At 35.2% G+C, this 24443-nt stretch overlaps 3 protein-coding genes across 30 annotated transcripts in view; 2 read left to right on the plus strand and 1 right to left on the minus strand.

The window, feature by feature from the left end:
* The window catches only part of LOC128892091 (receptor-type guanylate cyclase Gyc76C-like), a 72215-nt gene extending 64545 nt beyond the window's left edge, over positions 1 to 7670 (plus strand). For both annotated transcript variants that reach the window (XM_054152194.1, XM_054152195.1), the window contains exons 6-20: positions 688 to 834; positions 1543 to 1736; positions 1830 to 1989; positions 2374 to 2528; positions 2678 to 2965; positions 3284 to 3544; positions 3681 to 3752; positions 3957 to 4125; positions 4205 to 4354; positions 4449 to 4788; positions 4896 to 5019; positions 5098 to 5196; positions 5284 to 5428; positions 5504 to 5760; positions 5940 to 7670. In XM_054152194.1, coding sequence (XP_054008169.1) covers positions 688 to 834; positions 1543 to 1736; positions 1830 to 1989; positions 2374 to 2528; positions 2678 to 2965; positions 3284 to 3544; positions 3681 to 3752; positions 3957 to 4125; positions 4205 to 4354; positions 4449 to 4788; positions 4896 to 5019; positions 5098 to 5196; positions 5284 to 5428; positions 5504 to 5760; positions 5940 to 6857 — 3479 coding nt within the window. In that variant the 3' untranslated portion in view covers positions 6858 to 7670. The remainder of the gene's footprint in view (positions 1 to 687; positions 835 to 1542; positions 1737 to 1829; positions 1990 to 2373; positions 2529 to 2677; positions 2966 to 3283; positions 3545 to 3680; positions 3753 to 3956; positions 4126 to 4204; positions 4355 to 4448; positions 4789 to 4895; positions 5020 to 5097; positions 5197 to 5283; positions 5429 to 5503; positions 5761 to 5939) is intronic.
* Positions 7662 to 8658, minus strand: LOC128892138 (NADH dehydrogenase [ubiquinone] 1 alpha subcomplex subunit 6). Its single transcript, XM_054152286.1, has 3 exons — positions 8385 to 8658; positions 8019 to 8134; positions 7662 to 7943 (listed from the first exon to the last, which is right to left on the minus strand). Exons 1-3 carry the CDS (start codon positions 8506 to 8508, stop codon positions 7806 to 7808), a joined length of 378 nt encoding a protein of 125 aa, XP_054008261.1. The 5' UTR covers positions 8509 to 8658; the 3' UTR covers positions 7662 to 7805.
* Positions 8659 to 10158: 1500 nt separating this feature from the next.
* Positions 10159 to 24303, plus strand: LOC128892401 (cytoplasmic dynein 1 intermediate chain-like). 27 transcript variants are annotated; one of them, XM_054152785.1, is made up of 14 exons: positions 10159 to 10310; positions 10718 to 10838; positions 10922 to 11018; positions 11082 to 11187; positions 11261 to 11391; positions 13767 to 13826; positions 15425 to 15445; positions 18888 to 18935; positions 20383 to 20559; positions 21086 to 21242; positions 21419 to 21791; positions 22184 to 22415; positions 22513 to 22940; positions 23059 to 24303. In XM_054152785.1, exons 2-14 carry the CDS (start codon positions 10737 to 10739, stop codon positions 23218 to 23220), a joined length of 2094 nt encoding a protein of 697 aa, XP_054008760.1. In that variant the 5' UTR covers positions 10159 to 10310; positions 10718 to 10736; the 3' UTR covers positions 23221 to 24303. The 27 variants fall into 27 exon arrangements, with proteins under 27 accessions (XP_054008760.1, XP_054008765.1, XP_054008763.1 ...); XM_054152790.1 differs by having other exon boundaries at positions 20407 to 20559; XM_054152788.1 differs by having other exon boundaries at positions 13767 to 13802.
* Positions 24304 to 24443: the final 140 nt, after the last annotated feature.

Genomic DNA, 24443 nt, shown 5'->3' on the forward strand with positions numbered 1-24443 from the left:
GACTCAACACCTTAGCGTTGATGGTTCGCTAACAATATCTCGACGACTAACTTCTCTGCTTCACGTAATTGAAGACGTAATATACAATACGAAAATCATTCTAATCGCTTTCAACTCTTTGCACTCGAGAGGTGACTCTCGATCATCCCTAGGTTTGACGCAATAAATTTACCAGCAATAATAATTCATTTCTTTGGAATTCGAAGTGTCGATAAAATGATAATCAGTGAGGTAAAGGCGACCTGATTTTCAAATCTTAAATCAGAGATCTCATCTTCAAAGTAAATCTAAGCTTAGCATTCGTGGCAATAGAATGCTAAGAAAGTATCTCGAGTTGCTGGTAGATACCAGAGAAAAAGGCCTCGAGTGCAAAGGGTTCGTACGTGGATCACGTATCTTGAAAACTAACTTCCAGGGAGAATGTATCAGCATCCAATGCTGCGCGATAGCTTTATCGACCATTTTTATACCGACTTTTTTTCTTTATGGAATAATATGGGCCTGCAACATCCGTTCGATGATCTCATTGATAATTGTGTAGCAAATGGTGCAGCCGTTTCCTACGTAGTTAGAAACGAGCGTGAAAGTCGGTTCCGTTGTGGAAATCGCGGCTCGTGTTCCTGTGCGTATTCAATTGCAACCGGACTCCCGCGGCGCGTCTAACGGAAGGCGTAAATCTGTTCGCAGTTTACATATTCCTGGGAACGGCTATGTCGCTGATCGACATGATGAACTCGATGCAGAATCAACGGCTGCTGGACAACGGGGAGTACATGGTGATACACGTGGACATGATGACGTACTCGCAGCGCGAGGCGCAGAAGTACTTATGGAGTGAGTAGCCGAAAGGGATCGTTTTAGAGAACGATACCGTGAAATTCGATTGACCTTGTTCCGTCTTACGATGTGTCTGTGTCTTTAGAGCAGCCCTGGTCACTTTCCAAATGACATTATTTGGAATGTTATGTCGAATAACGTATCATTTCATTTTATAGTCGTTTGAAATTATTGTGGAATTGTTCGTAAAAATGATACCAAGTGAAATCAGAAGTAAGTATACGACGATTTTCAGTTCGATAGCAATGAAATGAAATGGCAAACAGGCCCACGTTTGTTACCTAATGTGTAAAGAATTCTTTTCGTTGCATATTATTTTGAAGATTATTCCTTTCGTTACATTCGAAATAAAAATAACGAAATAATTAATTATTTTAAACTGATTTATTTTCAAGCACCTGAATTCAGATATAACGGCCCAAAATAACTTATTTCAAACAGTTATTTCTTACTTTAGTTCCAATTAAAATTTGTTCAGGTCTGCTCAAGCACGGCTCCTAGAACGTCTCCTCGTTACCTCGTAATGTCCGTATCTAATCCCCGATTAGTTAAACGTCACGGGTCAAGCACGGCCCGTTCGTGACCCGGTTTCCGACACGTGAGTCCATCTTGATGGACGCTTCCTTCGCGTCGTTCAAAGATCACGATTCCAGCCCGTTCTCTTCGAAGATTCGCTTTCTGACGGTGGTCTCGGTCGACTTTCAGAACCAGAACACTTCGACAATCTGCGGAATTGCATGGATCCAAAGGACTTCCTGAAGAGGGCTCGCTCCCTGATGGTGGTGGCGTCCACGCCGCCCACCCAGAAGTACGAGGAGTTCACGAAGAAGGTTCGCGAGTACAGCAGCAAGGAGCCCTTCAACTTCCCTGTTCCTGAGTTGTTGAGGAAGTACGAGAAGGTCGGCATCTCTTGGACGCTTCTTTTTCCACGTATTCGAATCTCGACGCGATTCTGTCGTTACGGTCGTTACCGTGAACCGTTTTCGTTTCAGTATGTTTCGATTCACGCCGCGTATCTCTACGATTCCGTGAAACTGTACGCGAGAGCCTTGGACCAGCTTCTGCGGGATCAACCGGAACATACGCTCGAGGAGATCGCCAGCAACGGCACTCAAATCATCGAGACCATTATCAGGAATCATACGTATCAAAGTAAGTACGTATAATTCGTATCAGGGGCAAATCTGAATCGCTCGGATCCGCGTCAAGTGGCTCTTGATGATGATCCCCTCGATAAGAGTAGATTCGATTAAAAACACGACCGATGACCGATAATTTCTCGTCACGTGACCAAACATTTGTAATCGTTTGCTTTCTCGAGTTGCCAATTTAGATCTCTTCTTCTACAAGGCAATTTATTTTATGGCACATGCCCCTTTAAATGAATAAAATATCCACAATCGAGGTTAATTTGCGCCAAGTTCTACGCGTCGAAAAGAATTCGTTCTGCGTTCGATTCAAAGTAACAGACTGTCCTATCGCCGATGAAACGATACGTTGTCAAGCTCACGAGATGCGTGTCGCGTTTCCAAACAGGTGTCAGCGGCGCGACGATAAAGTTCGACAAGTTCGGCGACTCGGAGGGGAACTTCTCCGTGCTGGCCCTGAAGAAGGACCCCTTCCGGCTTAACAACTTCTCCTGCGACTATCAAATGAAGCCCGTGGGCCAATTTCAGCAGGGTGAAACTCTAGTGAGTGAGTTGTTTACAGCATTCGTGCAGATCACTTACTCTCGCGCCGATTCGCTGCATATATATATTCGACTATATCTGCACTGCGACCGTAATGCAGCGTCGATCGCGCGAGATTTAGTCGAATAATCGGTCCGTCGCGTCGACAGGTGTACAGGCCGTCGGAGGCCATGGACTGGCCGGGTAAAAACAAACCGGAAGCGGAACCAGGATGCGGTTTTCTCAACGAACACTGTCCCAAAGACGACACGCATCTGCGTAGCATCGTGGCCGCCGGCGTGCTGGCCGTTCTATTGTTCTGCGCCGCGGTCATCACCATGAGCATATATCGCAGGTGGAAGATAGAACAGGAAATAGAGGGGCTGCTGTGGAAGATCGATCCGAGCGAGATACACGGTTATCCTCATCTTGACAACATGATGTCCTCCCCTAGTAAGGTAAATGATGAGATTTGATCCTCTTCGTCCTCCTCATCGTCGAACGTCATTCCTGTCCACGGATAGCCTACGTTCTATTCGAACTGTTCATCCGAAACAAAACTGCCGAAACAACTGTAGTGCAATGATATTGTACCGTCTATACGATTTAGAAAAAATATGTATGTACAGGTAGGAGAAATGCACTTGGCAAGGTCTTTTCGTAATAGCAGAACTCTATACTACACTGACGTGTTCAACGTAGTGTTTCGCAAATGATCGCTCGCCAATCGATCCTCGCCTATAATTACAAAGAATAAGTGCGACTTCTTGTTGCAGTTAAGCTTAGTTAGTGCAATGTCCTACGAGTCAAGATGCGGGGGCCAGGTGTTCGCGCAAACCGGGCATTACCACGGGGTAGTGGTGCGAATAAAAGAGCTCAAGTTCTCGAAGAAGAAGGACATCTCGCGGGACGTGATGAAGGAGATGCGTATACTTCGCGAAATCAGACACGGGAATCTGAACTCGTTCATCGGGGCATGCGTGGAGCCCATGAGGATATTGTTAATTACGGACTACTGCGCCAAAGGAAGTCTTTACGTACGTCGTCTTGAACTTTTTCTAAAAGATTAACTAAAACAATAAGAATAATATAATTATCTTTACAAGAATAATCTATTAAAGCCTTTAATCTGGCTCCGGTTTATATATCATAGAATCGTCGTACGTGTTTCAGGACATCATCGAGAACGAAGATATAAAGTTGGACGATATGTTCATCGCGTCGTTAGTTCACGATCTCATTAAGGTGAGCGTTTCGACCAAGTTCGGATACTCTGATATTATTCTATTTAATAAGACATTCTTCGAGCCATCGTTGCTCGATTTTTCATAGTTGATACCAACCGAGACTTTCAGCTGTAAGCTGTATCTTTTGGCTAAGATCACTGGAGAATGCTTACACCCGGAAGTCTTGGTTGGCATTCTATTAAACGATTTTACTCGGACGCAGGGTATGCTGTACATTCATGAGTCGTCTGTGCTAGTCTGTCACGGTAATCTGAAGTCTTCCAATTGCGTGGTGACATCGCGATGGGTACTCCAAGTCTCTGATTTCGGCCTGCACGATATGCGGCACTGCGCCGAGTCCGACAGCATCGGTGAACATCAGTATTATCGAAGTACGAGGAGTAACCACGTTATCGCGATAGACCCCAAAGTTTTCGAGACCTAGAACTTGACAACTTTGCTTCATTTCAGACTTATTCTGGAAGGCACCCGAGCTATTAAGAAATCCCAATGCTCCGATAAGAGGCACCCAGGAGGGAGATATTTACTCGTTCGCTATTATACTGTTCGAAATAATTGGACGCAAGGGCCCGTACGGTGGCGTGAATCTAGAACCCAAAGGTAATTATGCACGTGACTGTTGACATTTGATAGGCGTTCGCCGAAAGAGGATACAGTTACAAAGATCTATATGTGACCGTTAACAAATTGACAGAAATCATAGACCGAGTGAAAAGGTTCCCAGAAGATGGTGAACCGCCGTTTAGACCTAACGTAGATATACTGTCCGAGTCGGAAGCGGACTGTGCCGAGTATATAGTTAGTACGATTACCGACTGCTGGGCGGAGAGTCCAGAGCTTAGGCCCGACTTCAAAATGATCAGGACGCGGTTGAAGAAAATGAAAGCGGGACGGCATCGCAATATAATGGACCAAATGATGGACATGATGGAGAAGTATGCGAACAACCTCGAAGATCTAGTCAGTGAACGTACACGCCTTCTTTTCGAGGAGAAACAGAAAACCGAGGATCTGCTTCACCGAATGCTGCCCGAGTAAGTGTATCGTTGAAATCAGCGTAGAGTCTTAGATCAGCGTCTACCAGTTTTTTCGAGAAATAAGTGAATATTCAAGGCATAAATATTACACATGTTCCTCGCAGACCCGTCGCCAACTGCCTCACGAACGGCATCGGTGTGGAACCGGAGGCCTTCGACCTGGTCACTATATATTTCAGCGACATCGTAGGCTTCACCGCAATGTCAGCGGAAAGCACGCCGTTCCAGGTGGGTTTCTTTCAAATTAATTGCCGGTGAAACAAAGTACACAACCTCAGAGATTACCTTTACAATTGCTTTTTACAGGTCGTAAACTTTTTGAACGACCTATACACTTTGTTCGACCGCATCATCAAAGGATACGATGTGTATAAAGTAGAAACAATTGGTGACGCCTACATGGTGGTAAATAAATTATTTTGCTGATACTTTGTAGTCCTCGTCTACTTAATCGTCGCTTCTCGTCACCTCACAGCGATACGTCTCTTCCAGGTCTCCGGTTTGCCAATCAAAAATGGAAACAGACACGCCGGGGAAATCGCGTCGATGTCTCTGGATTTACTCAACGCCGTGAAACACCATACCATAGCTCACAGGCCTCAAGACACGCTTAAATTACGTATCGGAATTCACACAGGTAGCGTACACGGTAGATGAAGATGAATAAATGCGACGTGTGGTCTCATCAATCCGTAAATAATAAACGTTTCAGGTCCTGTGGTGGCTGGTGTCGTTGGTCTGACAATGCCCAGATATTGTCTGTTCGGAGACACCGTGAACACCGCTTCCCGTATGGAATCTAACGGTGAACCATTACGTATTCACATAAGCGGTCAGTGCAAAGATGCCTTGGACAAGATCGGTGGTTACATCATCGAGGAACGCGGTTTAGTTCATATGAAAGGAAAGGGGGAAGTGAAAACTTATTGGCTCACCGGAGCTACCGAGAAAGCTATTCAAAAGCGAGAGGTGAGTAAATCGGTGTAAAAGCGTACAGTTACATTAACGAGGTTAGCTAGTTAAAGTAATAAAAATTACAGCCATTATTGTTCACTTGCTTTAAACGCAATGTAATTACTGGTGTAATTCAAGTTTTCGTGACCTTTTTAAATGAAATTACGCTTACACGTGCTCCTTTATCTGCCCAGGTCGACGTGGGTGATCTTCCGCCGCTCTTCTGTAGGCCGAGAAGAAGTCCAAAGTTGAATTCGGACTCTCGCCAGGCTTCGTTGTTAGGCGGTCTGGGAGCAGGAAGTCGCAGACAGTCCAGCGTTCCGCGACCAACCGCGGACGACTCTTCGTCCCAGTGCGGAGGATCCAGTCCGGTGCCGCGGCTCCTCAACTCTCGAAAGGTAGAACGGTCTCCTCTTTACTTGGCCGACAGTGTATCCAAGACGACGTTGGAAAATGTCGGGAGTTGCATACAGGATGACGTCGACTCTCGAGCGACCCACATCAAGATGGCGCTTGACGACTTTTTCATCGACACCGGGCCGAAGTTACGAAAGAACGCGAGGGTTCTGTCGACGATCGCTTCGTCGTCCTCCACCAGCGACTATCCGTTTCAGAATATAATACGAGAGTCCCGCTCGTTGGATCCGTTTCCCTTAGAATTGTACAACAAGAGATTCGAGTCGCCGAACTTCTCGTGGAAGGAACCGAAAAAGAGTTTCCGGTCGCTGGAAAATTGTGACAAGTGCACGCGGACAAGCTCGAAAACGAACATATCCGGGAAAGTGTTGAACAACAACTATCCAAACGGTAACGTGATTATAGTGCCCCACACTGACGGATCGCCGAACGAAGCGGAGACGCCTTTGCTGGGAGATGAGAGCGGTTGCATGGGAGAAGTGATGCCTGTTAAACGTTGGCGTTCCCTCGATCAGGTGGCATCCGTTCCTAGCTCGGACAATGTGCCGGACAAGAAATCCTCCGCGAGAAATTCGATCAGAAGTTGGTTGGTAAATCTGTTCAGTGGAAACGGGTTACGGAACAGCGACGTTTCCTTAAGACGGGGCGTGATAGCAGGGTACGATATACAGTCAGAACGTGAGAGTATAGTTTGATGATACAGAGCCTCTTCTCTGTCCGAGGAGAAACGATAAGCGATGTACGCGAATATGGAACCTTGTGCTATGAAACGTGTGCGAGTGCACAAAGACGTTAACAACATTTACGAGTCATAAGCATGATGTATTGTTGCCATTTTTTTTTTCTTTTTTCTTTTTAGCATAGATACGTGGAATGTATGGGTATGAAAGTTACCGATCGTGTATATTTGTAATACCTAGATATTTTATAACTTGTACTAGAAACACGCATCGTTTTGACGGCGTACGTGTCTTTTTACGTAGCGCGGAATTTATTTGTTAAAACATTTTTTTTTTAATCCGAGAGCATAACGACGAGAATACGACGAACTGTTTTATAAAAATAATTCTAACCAAAGTATACAAACGCAGAGATCACGCGGATGTCTATCTCGAGTTTAGCACAAACGTCGATTCCCTTTACGCGATGCAGGAGAAGAACGAAAGAACGCGCATATTGCTAAGGTGTGAGTTCACGAAAGTTCGAATACACTCAGTTCAGACATATGTATGTATATATATGTATGTATGTATGTATAATTCTATACTTGTTCACTGAAGGAAAGCAAATTATCCGTATGGCTGTGAAAAGTGAACTAGATTGTACCTAAGGTGCTTAGTAATATATCATCTTGTCAAATGTATATAAGCGAATAATAATATATCGATGTAAAGATAAAGTGTAAATTAAAAGAAATATTCTATCTTCTGTAAGAGTCGATTAAAGATTCATCTTTTCAAATAATGTATAACTTGATTTTTTTTTAATAAACAACTACATTTTGTTTCCCTTTTCAATTTTATTTTACAGACAGCATCGCGCGTACGGCATATATACACATCGTTCGTATAAGTTATAGGTAATTTACTATACAAGTACTAGTAAGAAGTATTTACGTGTACTTATTCTTATACAAAGTAGAACTATATGGTCGTGTCCTGACCCGAAAGGAATTTGGACATGAAGTCGGTTGGCTTTGGTTCCTCTGTCTCTTTCCAATAATTCATAAGACATCCTTTTGGTTTCCACAACATTGCAACTTCTTGAAGCTCCATTTGACCCTAGAACAGCACATATACAAACTAGTAAAAAAGCCTTTAAGTATAAAGTATTCTAACCTATCAACCTTGGCTTACCTTAATGACAAGTAGATCTATAACTCTTATGTCTGTGACTTTGGCATTACGTACAAACATTTCTCTCAACTTTATCCTACAATCGTTCTCTGATTTTGGAATATCATAATTCAGTTCTACAAGACAAATCAGTTGTATGTAAAGATGATGAAGATGTGATATGAAAACAATTTTTAATCAAAATTGTACGCTACATGTAAGGAATTTTAAATGAACTAAATCGATATTACAATATCACATTAATGAAAGAAAGGAACGGCTTTGCATTCCTGGAAAGTATTACTATTCTTGTCGCAGATAGGTTAAGTAACACCACATCTGATTAACGCTCGAAGGAAACTATTCTAGTATCTTTTGGGTACATACTGACAAGAGGAATTTCTCGATACCAGGCCTTGTATAACTGTATTACTCTTTTACGTGCATCTTGCGGATTAAGAGAAAGAATTGGTTTCACTTTTTTTACAGTTGCCTTTATAGGAGCAGCCATTTTCGTATTATGTAGTACTCTGACAACACAGAGTAACTGATTCAAGACTCTGTGTCACAAAAAACGGATGAACTTCTTTTATATAAACATAACTATTAATTCCTTCGTAAGTCGCAGTAACGTTATCTTTTAATAGACTACTAGAGAAGAGGGAACATGTATACAATACTAATTACATATGCAACAATATATAAGAGATTTGCATGTAATAGAAGGTGATATAAAGGAAGAAGGGGTACTTCTTTTCGCTCTCCAAACATAATTAGTGTCAATGTTTGATGTAATTACCAAAAAATACAAAGAAAGTATTATTAATTCCTTTAAATAATTTAAATATATTTAACCTCGAAGCCATCTGGCGGTGAGGAAGCCTTAACGTTTATTTATTACACATTTATTTATCTACATTATAATACTACGTACTGGAAAATGCTCAATTTACTGATTAGATGATTAAATTTTAATTTTAATGCATTATAGATCCATTTGAATTACAGGGCAAAAATTGCTACCGCCATCTAGTGGTGAAAAGGTCGAACTAAAATTCCGGCCTCCGTACAGCGCACCACCGGGAAAACGCCCAAGTTTGTCCTCGATTAGTTCTTTTTTTAAATGTCAGATGGCGCTATTTACAGAGTTTCTTTTTACCGACCTGTCGATACATTACCATCATGTCGGTAAATAACCGATAAAATGGCGCCATCTAGCTGTTAAAAAAGAAACTATTCGGCGACAAGCTTGGGCGTTTTCCCGGTGGTGCGCTGTACGGAGGTCGGAATTTTAGTTCGACCTTTTCACCGATAGATGGCGATATCGTTCCTTTTTTTTTTAGTTTTAGTTCTTTATTTAAAGAACTACCACAGATTTTAAAACTAGTCTACTAATTAAACATCTTTTCGTTATTTTCTACTTGTACTTTTCTTGTACTTGTATCTTTTATATCACTTTGTTAATACTGTTTAGAAATTCTCTTATTGTTGTATAAACCTTAACACTATTCAGTCTCAGTAACCCGTATACTGTTTCTCCTACTTTTGCTATTTCCTTTCCCAGTCTTTGCTAGATTAAATCTCTTTCCCAATTATATAAAGAGCATTCGAATACGACATGGTCTATGTCTTCTTCTCCTTGTCCACAATCGCATATTGGATCATTCATAATTCCCTTTCTTGCTAGAGATGCTTTCAGGTTGTGATGGTTACTTCTAATTCGTGCTATAGTTCTCACCGTTTCCCTGTCCAGGTTGTGTCTGTATTTAAAAAACCATGGTTTATAACTCTTACTATTTAATTCCGGTCCTATTTCTTCAAAGAATTTCCTCCCTTTGGCGAAAGCTGGAAAAAAGTCGCGTTAGGAGTTTCCTAAGGTTTTTCCCGCCTTCCGGTGTAAAACGTCTCTATCGAAAAACTACGCGCTTTTCGTTGACTCGTGTGGAGGTAGAAGTCGCCATAATGGCCTTTCTGGATGCATCCTTTGTTTATATGTTTTTCCTTTGCATCCACAAGCTGATATCAGTTAGTTATTAATGAATCAGTTAGCAAATATAATTTTTAGTTTCTAGCGGAATAAACTATGAGCGCCACCTGTTACGCACATTTCTACACTATGCATGCGAGAGTGTAGGAAACTGCAAAAGCGATTCGACTATTCCGTTAGTACGAGGTACGAGTTATAGTAACTGTGGTGCTATTGTTGCGATGCAAGAGGTTCGTATGTCGGGCGGGTCGGATAGATGATGTAGAAATCGACAACTACTACAGTTTTTAGCACTCAAATCTGTGAAACAATTTACACGACGAAAGGTAAATATTTCACAAGTTTCTCTAACAAAAGTGAACAAATTTAACCTACTCTGTTATGTTAGCACTCCCGTGTGACAGATGGGAATTCTTCGATGAGTTCATTGTTCAATACTATCGAAACACATTAATTCTCGTTTTGTTTCTTTGTACTTAATGTGACAAAATTATTTACTTACTTTGCAATCGTAAAAATTCGAATTTTTTTTTAATCATTTGTTGATGCGGCTTTCTGAGATTCTGTACAAACTGACGTCACTGGGCAGAAATCAATAATTGCACCAAACCCGATTCGAGTTCCGTTAACGATTCATGAAACCTGACAAGAGTTTTAACGAGTCCAGTAGCACTTTTTAAATTGTCTACCATGTTTTTCATTTATTTCTAATATGTTGACGAATATTGTTTAGGTATTAACAAGACAGCACAATGATGTCTGATAGAAAAGCAGAGCTTGAAAGGAAGAAAGCAAAGCTTCAAGCCATAAGAGAAGAAAAGGAAAGGCGCAGGAGAGAAAAGGAACAAAAAGATGTGAGACATTTTTAATTTAAATTTAGTATTTATAATCTCTTTCATTTCTTCGTTAAAATTTAACTCTATCCTTTGTATTAAAGGTCGAGGAAGCTACGGTCCGTGTTGCAGGAGTGGATAAAGATCACCGCAAAGAATTGGATGCGATGCTTTCGTCTTTAGGTGTTGCTCCAGTATCAGGTACATAACTCTATTCTGTAATTTAGTTAATGTTCTCCATTTTATAATTTGCTTTATTTGCAGATGTATTATCAAGTTTGTCTAGTATGAATTCTTTGACCCCTGAACAGAGTGCTAATGCTACTCCTGATGCTAGTTTACAACCATCTAGTATAAATTCTGCTCAAAGGTACTTAGATTTAAAACAGCAGTTTTTTTTGTACTTGCATTTGCCATACAGCGTTTATATTTTTCTTTCATAGCAGTGCTGGACGGAGGAAAAATCGAGAACTTACAATTGTCTCTGTGGCTCACACCAACATCCCACCAAAGGAACCAGTGGTCTATAATAAACAAACTCAAACTATTCAGACAACACTCACATCCCACGACGGTGAGTCACTGCATCTATCTTATACTTTATTTACAACACTAAATGTTGCTTCTTGTGAATTTACAAATATATATAATTATCAAACAACAACGTTTTAAAATATACATTACAGTAATGTTGATTAAATGAAGTAAAAATTTCATATTAAAAAAGTAGATATACAACATATATACATATATCGCATATGTGTATATATGTATCACAGAGTACTCCATTTTAATTTATGAATAAATATATTTTTAAAAGAATACTGAATAAAATGTTTAGGTAAATGGTGCTTGAAGAAAATTAAGGGTTTATGAGAATTTTCTTCTAATCTTTTTTTTAGACATTGTACGTTTAATTTTTTAAAGATATATATTCTTTATAAATTAAAATGGGTAGCCTGTATATATATCACTTTGATATCATGATACACGATTTACCACAATTTGTTACATCAATGGTTAATTTTTGTAGTCTGGTGCTGATATGTAGAAATAAATTCGATAAAATTTCTGGATAAGTACAATACAGTAAAATTTTGATTTGACAGAGTTCGAGTTTCTGTATCAGTAAATCCTCAAATTATATACCACTAAATTCTTCTCAAATGTTAATATATTATTGAATAATTTCTTGGAGACTATCGCTTTATTATCTCTTTATCCTTCCTCAGCAAGTGGCATTAATGTTTTGTTAGTACATACTAAAGTAAATGTGAAAATAATTACTATAATGATTTTGCTTCTGAATAAAACAAATAATATAGTCTCTTGTTATTGTTAATGGCACAAGCAGAGTTGGTATTTACAAAAACATTAGCATTTTTATATACGAATTAAATTTCGTGATCTGTATATTATTTATTTGAGAATACAAAGGATTAAAATACATTGAAATGAAAATTTGCCAATTTATTACGTTCATAATATTTACAAAAATGTCACTATTATTGTATACGATTAAATATTTCATATTTATAGCACTCCTTCAATGAATTGATTGAATATGGTAAAGTGGGTGGTGTATATGAAAATGCTTCATTTAAAAATATATGCCATTAATGACATAACATACTTAATAATTTTGTGATACAGTTATCAAGTATTAACATTATTGTATATATTTTAATTAATAAGATAAATTGATTGTAATACACAATCAAGCACATCGGTATAACCTTGTTTTATTTATAACTTTAATTTCATTGTGATAATAATAAGAAATGATTTACTCACTCGTATTGTGTTATATAATTGTAGCTAATGAGGAAACTTACATATTCTTACAACACATACGTACAAAAATGGCATGTTACTTACTTGTAGCACTGTTGTCATTTTATTCCTTCGTTGTGTGTGTTAACTTGTGTTGAATCATTAGTAATTTTCAACACTTTTTGAACAGACAGTAATTATTTAAATAATTTCTACTTAGTATAATATACATATACTACATAATAGTATATCCGGTTGTGTAAAAGAATAATTGATTGTTTTAAATGCAATACATTTATTTGGATAGTTGTTTGAAGGTTTACAAATGTTTTAATTATAAACTTACAGAAAGGACTTGTTAATGTTAATACCAAGAATAAATTATATTTTGATCCAAGTATAAATTTAATATGCTGTTATTGAGAAAGCAACAAATTCTTATGTTGTACAAAAAAAGCATTATTTATTGCAGTAAACACTATGTATTTCCATAATTTGACATAATATTGTTGTATGTTCTTATAATTATAAGTAAAATACAAAAATTCCTAACAGTTGTATTTGCAAATCTCATATGTTATTTAGGAAGCATAGTAGTAGGTATAGACAACACTTAACACGTAATCAGGTTTTGGACATAAATAATGTTTTTCCCGGTGGTGGCAATTATGTTTTTTGTATTTCATACTTCTATTTCATCCATCCGCAATTTCAGTTGGTTTCATAACTCTTTTTAATTTTCAATTTTCCTTGCTGTTTATTTTTAACACTATCAAAATAAATGATAACAATAAATTGCGTGGTTTACATAATAATTCTTTATTCATACCACCTACTTTACTATGAGTTCTGATCAAAGTATAAAATTTGGGTAAAGTATAACGAAGAACAATCTTTTAGTAGTGATATAATTTAGATATACGATTAAATAATTTTTTGCTTAAAAGCTTTTAACATAAGCATGGGATACATTGCACGTTACATGCTTGTCCCATTGCCTAACTGACATTGCGGCATTATTAAATGTACGCGTATTTCATTTTCTTGCGATACAATCGGTCAAATCAATCGGTCAAATCAATTGGTGTTGGACACAAGAACTGTCCGCATCTTCTTCTGCATACACCATCTACTCCTCCTGTTCAACAACAACACCAACTCACTCTTACTCCGCAGGCTACTTTGAGATTGACTGGTGGCTTCCCAGGAAAGGTGGGTCTGCACCAAACTACCTATGTATGTTCTGTCATCTTTTTTATTACCCTTCCTATAATTGTTGTACAACAGTATATTATAGAGGTAGATACATTGCTATTCATGTTTGGAATTAAAGGATGTAGAGTCAAATTTGTGAGTACCCTCTGCTTCGCGGACTTAATAATTTTTACAACTATATTCTTACATACCAGCAAATTTGACAATAAAAAAGGCAATTCATGATTCAATTTTCTTGATTCTACAACCCTGATTATGTATCAAATATTGTACGTGGAATTACATATTTACCTATTTACATTTTCAAGTTATATCATCTCTTATATTCATCAAATTATTATTGGTAAAAAAAAACACAATTATAGAATATACATAATTTTAAAAGATTATTAAGTTTAAAGTCTTAATCGTTCATTCATGATATACATTTTATAAGTATATTTCCATGTACAATGTATACTTGTTGGCATAAAAGACAAGCTTTTAACACGCTTTACAGAATTTAATTATGTACTAACAGTTTATAAGAATGATATAATACATTAACTTCAGGCGTCCTGTTTGTTGGGAAAATTTGAAAATTATTACAACAAAAAGTCAATGTACCTTGACTCATGCGTGCTAGTATTAAAATGAAACAAACGAATTAATTACTATTGATGCTTTCTTAATTTATGGATAAGAATATTTATAGACAGCAGTGTTACTATAATTGTAGTAGTTACCATAACACATGAAATTTAATTTTTTGGTACTTTTTATACAATTTGAAAAGAAATTCAACATTGACAAATGTTCTTGTGATGACTATTGACGTGTACTTGCTGTAGTGTACAAATCGTAGCGCACTAGAGACAGTAATGCATACCAACAAAATTTACTTTTGAAATTGATAATGAAATTTGTTTCTGAGAAACTTGAGGGGGTGGGCATAAGTGTGACAAGGGATGTAAGTGAGATATAAAATTTTACTTAAGTATAAGCATCCATTGGTAGTCACATTAAATAACACAAATGTTTTATTATTTTATATTAAGCAGTCAATAACATGAATTAGAATTTCCAGTTTTAAGGAAAGTGTTGAATTGTGTTAAGGACTGAAAAAAACATTAATTGAATCACATTTTAATAACATAAGAAGCATCGAATATGTATGTTTCCTCTTACATGTAGAAATCACAGCACCGCACGATATAAAAATTTACAAATCTATACTCACCTAACTACATTCAGCAGATAAATCTTTTTTCTATTTCTTTATCTTTTTGTTTAATACAATTACAAATCTAACGCTCTTTGACCTCTATTGTAGCAGACTTTTGCAAGCATAATTAAGTTTTATGAACACAAAAATCGTGCTATAAAATTGTCTACAGAGTTCTGCAAAAACTTCACAGAAAACTGTTATTAATGCTATAAAACAAGCTAATATCAGTAAAAATTTTCATTTTCAAACTTTTATAATATTTTACATTCAATTAAGATTTTGTTTCTGTAAACGTTTGATTAGTAGTTTATTTATTTAACTATGTATGGCCTGAGTGTAGAGAGGTGAAATTAGTGTAGTGCATTCTTACGAGATTGTAACTAAGTGCAATTTTTTTCCCTCCCCTTCTCAGCTCATGCATTCGACTATTACGGTAAGTTATGATTTCTCTTGGTTTTCAAAAAGTTTTAGGTTCAGATATAGGTTTAGCTTCATTCCATTAATTCTTCCGGTTTAATAGTATGTACATAGTGAGAACCAAATACAGAGTATTAGGATAATATAAATAAATAGCTGTCCAATTAAATCTCACAAGTAAATGCAAATTTTTCACATTGAAATAAATTGTTAAGGTAAGAAAATGATTGCAGTGGCCTATTTTCTATAAAGAATAGTAATCGGAGAATGCACTCTCTCTCTCTTTTGTTAAATTGCAAACATGAAGTTTTAATAATGAAGAGAGCAAAAGTATTACCTTCCAAATTTAAACGAGATTTATGATGCGATAATGCAAAAATGCACAAGTGACTCTCCACCCAGAACCTAATATACATATATATATTTGCTATCTTATAAATTGCTTTTATACTTTTTAGCTTTTTTATGTTGTTCTACTTTCATTGGGTATATTTACGTTTAATTACTGTATTTATTACCGTTTATATATTTATCTGGCATCCCGACTCTCAAACGGAAATGCTTTGGAATTTACACATTTATAAAGGCATACACTATGCACACCTTAATGTTAATAGTAAGTCTGGAATGTACACATTTCTATTCTGAAACTGAAAATGTATGTTCGTATACTTCTTATTAGATATTAGACACAAATTAATGATCATATTGGTATCTACAAAATAAAAATTACTATAAAGTGAGTTTATGTAATGCAGTCATGGAATAATATACAGGGTGTCCCAGCCTTAGTGATACGGCGTTCTAACTCTAAAACTATCGGCTGAATGTAAAATTTCAAATATGGAAATTGCATGGTAAAGTGAGGCTCATGTTTCAGCGAGAAGGAATTTTTGTTAACTTTGTCATTTAACGAGATATGATGGTCAAGTTTCGTTTTTCAAATGGAACTATATATTTTTTTTGTATATCATGCGATAGTACTTTTCAAGACGAATTGAGTAAGCTTTAATGTATTTACCCGATTTTTATTAGTTTTCAAGCTATAACGCTTCAAAGTTTGCTAATTTTCAAGGAAAAAACTCGGTTCGACCCCGGGCGGTTCCATTGATCCAGTAAGCACCATGGGGTTTTTGAAATCGATACTGATGACCGCTATTGATGCATTACTTGTAGTGCCGAGAATTTTCTAGGTAGGTAATAGGTAGGTACTTTTCCCGTTTTCCTTCCTCGGGCCTGGAATCGCAAGCGAGACCCTCCGTATCGATTTCAAGAACCCCATGGTGCTTACCGCATCAATGGGACCGAACCAAGATTTTTCCTTGAAAATTAGCAAACTTTGAAGCGTTATAGCTTGAAAACTAATAAAAATCGGGTAAATACATTAAAGCTTAATGAATTCGTATTGAAAAGTACTATCGCATGGTATACAAAAAAAAATATAATTCTATTTGAAAAACGAAACTTGACCATCATATCTCGTTAAATAACAAAGTTAACAAAAATTCCTTCTCGCTGAAACATGTGGCCCATTTTACCATGCAATTTCCATATTTGAAATTTTGCATTCGGCCGATAGTTTTGGAGTTAGAACGCTGTATCGCTAAGGCTGGGACACCCTCTATTAATGAAAGTGTCCCTTATTTTAAGACATATACGCATATTTGAAATATCTAATCTACAATAGGTACACATTTTTCTTACATTAAAATGAAATAAACAAACATAATTGCTATATATACGGACTACCTTTGGAGTATTTCATTACTTATTTAAAATTAGAAACAAATGTTTGATTGATATTTTCAAATATGTCTTTTAATTTGTGTGTCTAAAATCAATGAGATAATGGTGTTGTTATTCATTATGTATCATTTTACTGAAAGTAACACTAATGCTATTCTGTAAACAGGAATATTGTTTAAAATACATAAATAATGTATCGATGCTTATAAAACGTAAGAAGGCGTGTTTATGATAAAAAAAAAATGTCCTACTTGGAATATTGTAATTATTTGCCAGATTTTCGAATATTGTTTGAAATAGGGACTGTCTGAAACATAAAATATTTAATGAATGAATATCCATTGGCAAATCTTGTCACAACTTAACGCACCTTCCAGAGTTCTCTGCGCGTTATCACGGTTATTTCGGTCATTTTTTGTATATTATGGTGTACTAACTAACATGGAAGAGGATATTATGGTGTTGGGTTGGTGAATATTACACTTGAACTTTGTATTAAGATAGAAGGAAAGATTTGGTAAAAGGTTCTGTGGCTAAGCTTTTAGTATCGCAAAACAACGAACGACACTGTTGCTTCAGAGGACTACAATTAGTACGAATATATACTTTAATTGCAAACATTGCTTCTTAATGGCACGTTTTTGTGAAAATGATCTAGCAAAAACATAAATTACCAAAAAATAGAAAAATATTGTCTCATAGAAATACATTCTACGAAGGTAATACATATTAATTTCATTTCATAAATGATTGTTGATACAAGTGTTCAACAAAAAATACGTGAGAATTATTTAAATACTCTAATTTTAAGAAATACTATTTTATTTCCGATTTCTAAAATAAATGTAAATAATTTAAATTACAAGAACGATTGTACTCATATAAATTAATAGTCGGAGATGTCAGTCTATTACATTACAATATTTAAATTTTATGAATTCTTTGTTATCTTCATTTTCTTTATTTGTTACTATAAAAGATTGTGCCTAAAATTTTTGAAAATTAAGTTTTAAACTGGATTTACTTAAGAAAAATAATACTTTTACTTCAGATTGAAAAGGAATAACTCTGACTTATATTGGTCTTGTCATATTAAAGATAATAATAATATCGATGGCTTTATTTACAATAAGTGTATAGTCATTTTTAGTTAAAGTATATAGAAAAGCCTAAAGGGATTGTAATTGTATTTATAGTTAGTGTCTTCAACGTGTCGTTTATCAAAAACAGAATTTACATTAACTTTGGAATCACTATGCTTTATTTGATCGTATCGAAGACATTTATATGTATGATAATGTTATTCATTAATCCCTTTAGTGTAACTTGTTGAGAAACATGATAGCATTAATAGGGTATACTATATGCATGTTTATAGATGTATTTATAATTACTCACTCAACATAATCATTTCAATCTTTCTAGTTAATTGTTGATGTATCATGCACAATTAATGGAAAATATTAAGCACGTGGTCTAATACATAACTTCAATTACTTTGAATTAAAATATCATAGTCGGTATAAATATCTTGTTGTGTGTGTTTGTAGTGTACATATATTCTATTGCTTTTAAAAGTAATAATTATTTGTTTAAGCATACATTTATTGCATACATCAATAATTTGCTATGAGAGATATGAAATTAGAAACAAACATTACTAACATAATAAAACACAAAATTGATTGAGATTTTCTTTTCCCTCCTTCAAGACGAGTACAATCTAAATCCTGGTTTAGAATGGGAGGACGAATTTACAGGTAGGTAATCCTCTCTAGAGATGATTCACTCTACCTAATTATATCACGAAGATGTGAATTATATTCATTTTTCACAAAATTGTATTTGAAAGTAATCTGTATACAACTTTTTGTTTTGTTAAATTACTACCTTTATATGCACTGAAAGGAGGGAACTTGTACTATTAATTTACACTAAAAATTGCTTGATAAGTCATTGGATGATTAGGTAGTTATTATGGTTTGTTATATAATTGTAAAAACCTGTGCTTTATTTATCATGCATGTATAGACAGTATATATTTATAGTTTTATTATATTCTTTGTTTCTTTTCATTTTAACGCATGAACAAAGCAATACGATAAATTACTCTTATCATTATCATTGCCATTTTACACTTATACAGTATCTTTTTGATTCAAAATTATAGATTATACATAATTTCACATTATTTCTTTAATATTTTTCTTCTATGTGAGTTAGATATTCATTTAATGCTGCATGAGACTTGGGAAGTTGCGTTAATAAACCTCCACTCTATTTTTATATTTATATATTTTCTTCATTTGATACAATTCTTATCGGTTCAACATTCATGAGAAACAATTTTACGTGCTAATGAATACTGGAACTAGGAAAATGTACCAGGTAACACGACATTATAACGCAACATTCATTTCATTTAAAATAATCATTGACTTAATTCGTTTTCTACTTTCTTTTTGCTCATCCTTCTTTTTCACGTATGTATTATTCTAAAATAAAGGGTGGAGAGATATCGTTTCAGATAATTTTCATAACAATCGTTTTTCTTTTTTAATAAAAATTAAATTTTTCGTTATATAATCCACCAACAAGCAGTCCACCTTTTTGTGTAACTAATATCAGTGCATGTAATCCAACCTGATTCCAGTAGTTTTTCCAATATTGTGTGTGATTAGGTATTTATTTCCTGATGGATTATGTTTTCATTAATTTCGTACATTTTTTTGAAAGATTTTGAAAGAGAGTTGCATCCCTTATTTTTAAACCTGACGTTAATCCAGTTTGTTTATGTGTCGACACTTAATTTGATTTACGTTAACATGCAAACAAAATCGTTTTTCTTTACACGCCACTGTGCTACATGCACTGGATAAATTTCATTTGTCAAATTGATAATGTTCTGCGAACATTTACGTGTTTCGCAGAAGTATTTACACAGATCTATCGCTTTTTTTTTTTTTTTTTTTTTTTAATTATCCTTATTTGTTCTGTACGTAGGTCGTTGATACATTATGTTATTTGAAACATTTTCTATAAGCCATTGATGAAGTATACTTATGTAGTAAATTTAGAAATGTTGCGAGACGATACAGTCTTTTTACAGAATGTAGCTTATCGAGTTCTTAAGTAGGGCATTTGCCAGAGGTAGATAGATGTATTGAAGTTAGGGTATTCGTGGCGGAATCAGCTTATTCACCACAGTTTTGACATTTGATGATGGCCAAGCCGAAGATGAAGAGAACAGCTTGCCGCACATGGACGGTTTTCAAAGCAAGCTTCCTCCTGGAATTCTTCCTCATGGTTTGCCGCAAGTTAAAGAAGTGCAGCCTGCAGTTACGCAAGTGGAGCAAGAAAAAGAAAAGGAAAAACCTAAAGAAGGTACTTTGTAGAAATAAATGAGTATAGCTAATAACAACCCTTATTGGTCAAATTCTTATTATAATTGGTAGGAATGGATTGAGGGTTTTTAAGGCCCAGGGCTGAAGAACGATTAGAGGTCCTTTTGATAATGAGATCAGAATGAGGAAATTTGGTACTATTATAGAATATTCCCTACTTCTTGGGAGGATTTTGTAAAGAATTATTTAAATCATTGAAGAGATATTAGTGAATCAGAAATAATTTCTTTTTAAGTATTCGTTAAAATTTATTTTAGTATTTAAAACATATGAGACCCTTTAAAAGGTGTAGATTGAGGCCCCATTCCTGATAATTGTTGACATGGATATGCTCTAAAATTTGAGGACACGTAGGAAAATGTCTAGACAAAGTTTTGTGAAAATGCTCGTTTTGGAAGTGTAAACCTTACGAAACATTTGAGATGGTTTTTGTATGTTTAATTTTTCCTCGTTTGAATAGAACAAATTAAATTTATAATAATCTTCATGTGAATACTAATTTGTAGTACAAGAACTCAGTGAAGAGGAGAAACAAATGATAATACTGTCCGAGGAGTTTCAACGGTTCCTTGATCGTACCAGTAGAATTGTAGAAAGAGCATTAGGAGAATCTGTTGATATTTATACCGATTATACTGGCAACATGGATGGCGAAGATGGAATGTGAGTAACAGTGAAGAGCATTTGATATCAACTTTAAATTGTGTTTCTTGATAAGAACGGTCTTTGAGAAAACCTCTGACAAAATATCATACTATCAGAGTTGAGCCTTTAAAGAATAAGTTGCAAAGTAATCTACTTTCATTCATTTTCATAACGTTAATCCGTATTTTGTTCAGAGATGAGAAAAGCCATCAACGTCTGTGGTTGAATAGATCATTCTTTTGCGATCGATGGTCTCGTAATCGTTGTGTCACTTCGATGGATTGGTCGCCTCAGTTTCCAGAACTTCTTGCGGCTTCTTACAACAACAATGATGACACTCCAAACGACCCTGATGGAGTTTGTTTAGTTTGGAATACAAAATTTAAAAAAACAACGCCAGAATTCATTTTTCACTGTCAGTCTCCGGTACTGTCGATCACATTTGCAAGATTTCACCCCAATTTAATCTTAGGAGGTACTTACTCTGGGCAGATTGTCCTTTGGGATAATAGAGTGCAAAAGAGAACTCCAATTCAACGCACACCACTGTCAGCAAACGCACATACTGTAAGTTATTTAATTATTAAAAATATATGAGTCATTCATTTTGAAAGTGTCATAAGTCATTCTTTTTACCACTAAATCCACTAAGGTTTCATTTGTACCTATTTCTACTGTGATGGAACAAATGAATAGTCTTAAAGACACTTTTTACAACTGAATGTAAAAATATTTCTGAATTGAATAATGCATGAAACATTTGTATATAATTTATATATTGCATATAAGAACTGTATATCAAAGTTTGAAAACGATCATTTGACCTGTCGTAGATTTAGTGTTAAATTATAATTAATTTTATTATTAACTTGATTTTTTGGAAAAAGTGACTTATACAATCTTCGAAATAAACGTCACATATCTCGCTCTTATAAATGTTTCAATGATTATACTTGTAGCATCCTGTCTACTGTTTAAACGTTGTTGGGGCCCAAAACGCACACAATTTAATAAGCATTTCAACAGACGGAAAATTGCGTTCGTGGAGTTTAGACATGTTGTCGCAACCACAGGAGAAACTAGAACTTTACGCGAAACAATCGAAATCAATCGCTGCTACATGTTTAGCGTTTCCCCATGGCGATGTTAATAATTTCGTAGTCGGCAGCGAAGATGGAACGGTTTATTCTGGTAAATAATAATTGTTGAAATCAAATTTAATGTAATCATTCTACAATCGTCATATTTTTCGTAAGAGTTATCGTAATGTTACTTGCTTTTTTAATAGCTTGTCGTCATGGTACGAAAGCTGGAGTACTAGAAACCTATGAAGGTCATCAAGGACCAGTTACTGGAATTAGCGCACACGGTGTGCAAGGTGGAATAGATTTCTCCCATCTGTTCTTAACGTCTTCCTTCGACTGGACAATTAAGCTGTGGAGTCTGAAGGAGAACAAACCTCTTTACTCTTTCGAACATAATGGCGATTACGTTTACGATGTTGCATGGTCTCCAACCCATCCAGCATTGTTTGCTGCAGTAGACGATTCAGGAAGGTTAGATTTATGGAATCTCAATCAAGATACCGAAGTGCCGACTGCGAGTATTATGATCGAAGGATGCCCAGCCCTTAATAAAGTTTCGTGGACTCCGAGTGGTTTACATGTAACAGTTGGCGATGATACTGGAAAGATTTGGGTCTACGATGTTGCTGAGGTAATACGTTATCATAAAAAAGTCTCTATTTCAATGTAGTAATTTTTGTATTGCTTGCAAACAACAAAACATTTGGAAAGGTTATAACCGACTAATATATGTGTTTATTTAAATACAGCATTTAGCACATCCAAGGATCGATGAGTGGAATAAGTTCTTGTATACACAGCAAGAGTTGAACAACAACAAAGCAGACGACGAATTGCATAAACTTAATTTAAGAGAACCCGCCTCCTTAAGTTCTATACCTCCTCTGCTACAGACATGTCCTCTCAGATAAAGATATGATTTCGTTTAGATATCATCGTTAAGTTTAATTTCAGTAATTTAAACCTAAAAATCAAATTTAAAATATCTATAATATTATAAAATTTTGAAAGAAGCAAAAAGAAAATGTATTGCACTAATTTTAATTTATAGGTGGTATACTTAAGTATTTGTAGAATATCTTTATTCTGTATAAAGCGTTAAACAGCAAAACAAGCGTATTGGCACATTATATAGATGCAATCACCGTGTACTCAATCGGCTCTAATTAAATATGTCCCATAGAGGCATAGTATGTTACTGTGAAACGACTCTAACGCGATACATAATAAAGAATGTGTGCAGCATATCGTTGCATGTAAATAATACAATAATTGCAAGGATCGAAATGATGATTATAAACTTGAGAGTATATATGTATTGTGATTTGTATCATAATATTTTGTTCTTTACTATTTTTCGTAAATATGCATTATACTTAGGATTTTTTGGAAAATTACTTTATTTTTACGCTAATGTTTTTATCTAACGTATTAAAAACAACTTCAGCAGAATACTTATAAGATATTCAATTTTAACGTAATTTAATTTATCGTACTTTTTAAATAAATTATTATTATTATTTATATTCTTACAAAAACAATTTAATCTGCACAATTTGTTTTCTGTAATATATAGTTAATGGTATAGTGAAAATAGCAAAATTTGCTACACAAAGATTATCGGCTAAAAACTGTAAATATAATATTATCTTTGTGTTGTTATACACTGCTGGGTCTATCTATAATGTGATACTGTTAACTATAGTTCTGTGTTTTTGTGCGTACTCCTGCTCAGACAAAGCTTGTTTTAAACAATCATTTTTTTAAAGATAAATTAATTGTTTCACAATTTATTATATACCGACAAATATTTTGTTACATATGGGAACTGATCAATTTGTCAAACTTTTTCTAATTGCCATTTTTTAAATTTAAATTGCGATGGGGAAATAATAGTAATTGTGTTAATTATTCTAATTGTACAATTGATTTTTCTTTATATTATGTTACATTTAGCATAATTATTCATAAAATATATGATGTAAAACAATTTAGTACAATCTATTATTTTACAATACTTGTTTCATAATAAATAAATTTAACAGGTGTCTAGGAGAAATATTGGACACTTACTATGGTGTTCAATACCTATATATTAGGTTATAACATCACACCGAGTATGTATGTGAACATT

The sequence above is a fragment of the Hylaeus anthracinus genome, unplaced genomic scaffold (genome assembly GCF_026225885.1).
Source record: "Hylaeus anthracinus isolate JK02 unplaced genomic scaffold, UHH_iyHylAnth1.0_haploid 12002, whole genome shotgun sequence".
Classification (NCBI taxonomy): Eukaryota; Metazoa; Arthropoda; class Insecta; order Hymenoptera; family Colletidae; genus Hylaeus; species Hylaeus anthracinus.

Excerpts from the sequence above, each read along its gene's own strand:
- LOC128892401 (XM_054152785.1), top strand. The coding sequence starts at position 10,737 with ATGATGTCTGATAGAAAAGCAGAGCTTGAAAGGAAGAAAGCAAAGCTT. Across the intron at positions 11,188-11,260 it reads AGTATAAATTCTGCTCAAAG|CAGTGCTGGACGGAGGAAAA; the intron begins GTACTTAGATTT and ends TTTCTTTCATAG. Across the intron at positions 20,560-21,085 it reads AAAGGAAAAACCTAAAGAAG|TACAAGAACTCAGTGAAGAG; the intron begins GTACTTTGTAGA and ends ACTAATTTGTAG.
- LOC128892138 (XM_054152286.1), bottom strand. The coding sequence starts at position 8,508 with ATGGCTGCTCCTATAAAGGCAACTGTAAAAAAAGTGAAACCAATTCTT. Across the intron at positions 8,135-8,384 it reads TCGAGAAATTCCTCTTGTCA|AACTGAATTATGATATTCCA; the intron begins GTATGTACCCAA and ends TTTGTCTTGTAG. Across the intron at positions 7,944-8,018 it reads TAGATCTACTTGTCATTAAG|GGTCAAATGGAGCTTCAAGA; the intron begins GTAAGCCAAGGT and ends GTGCTGTTCTAG.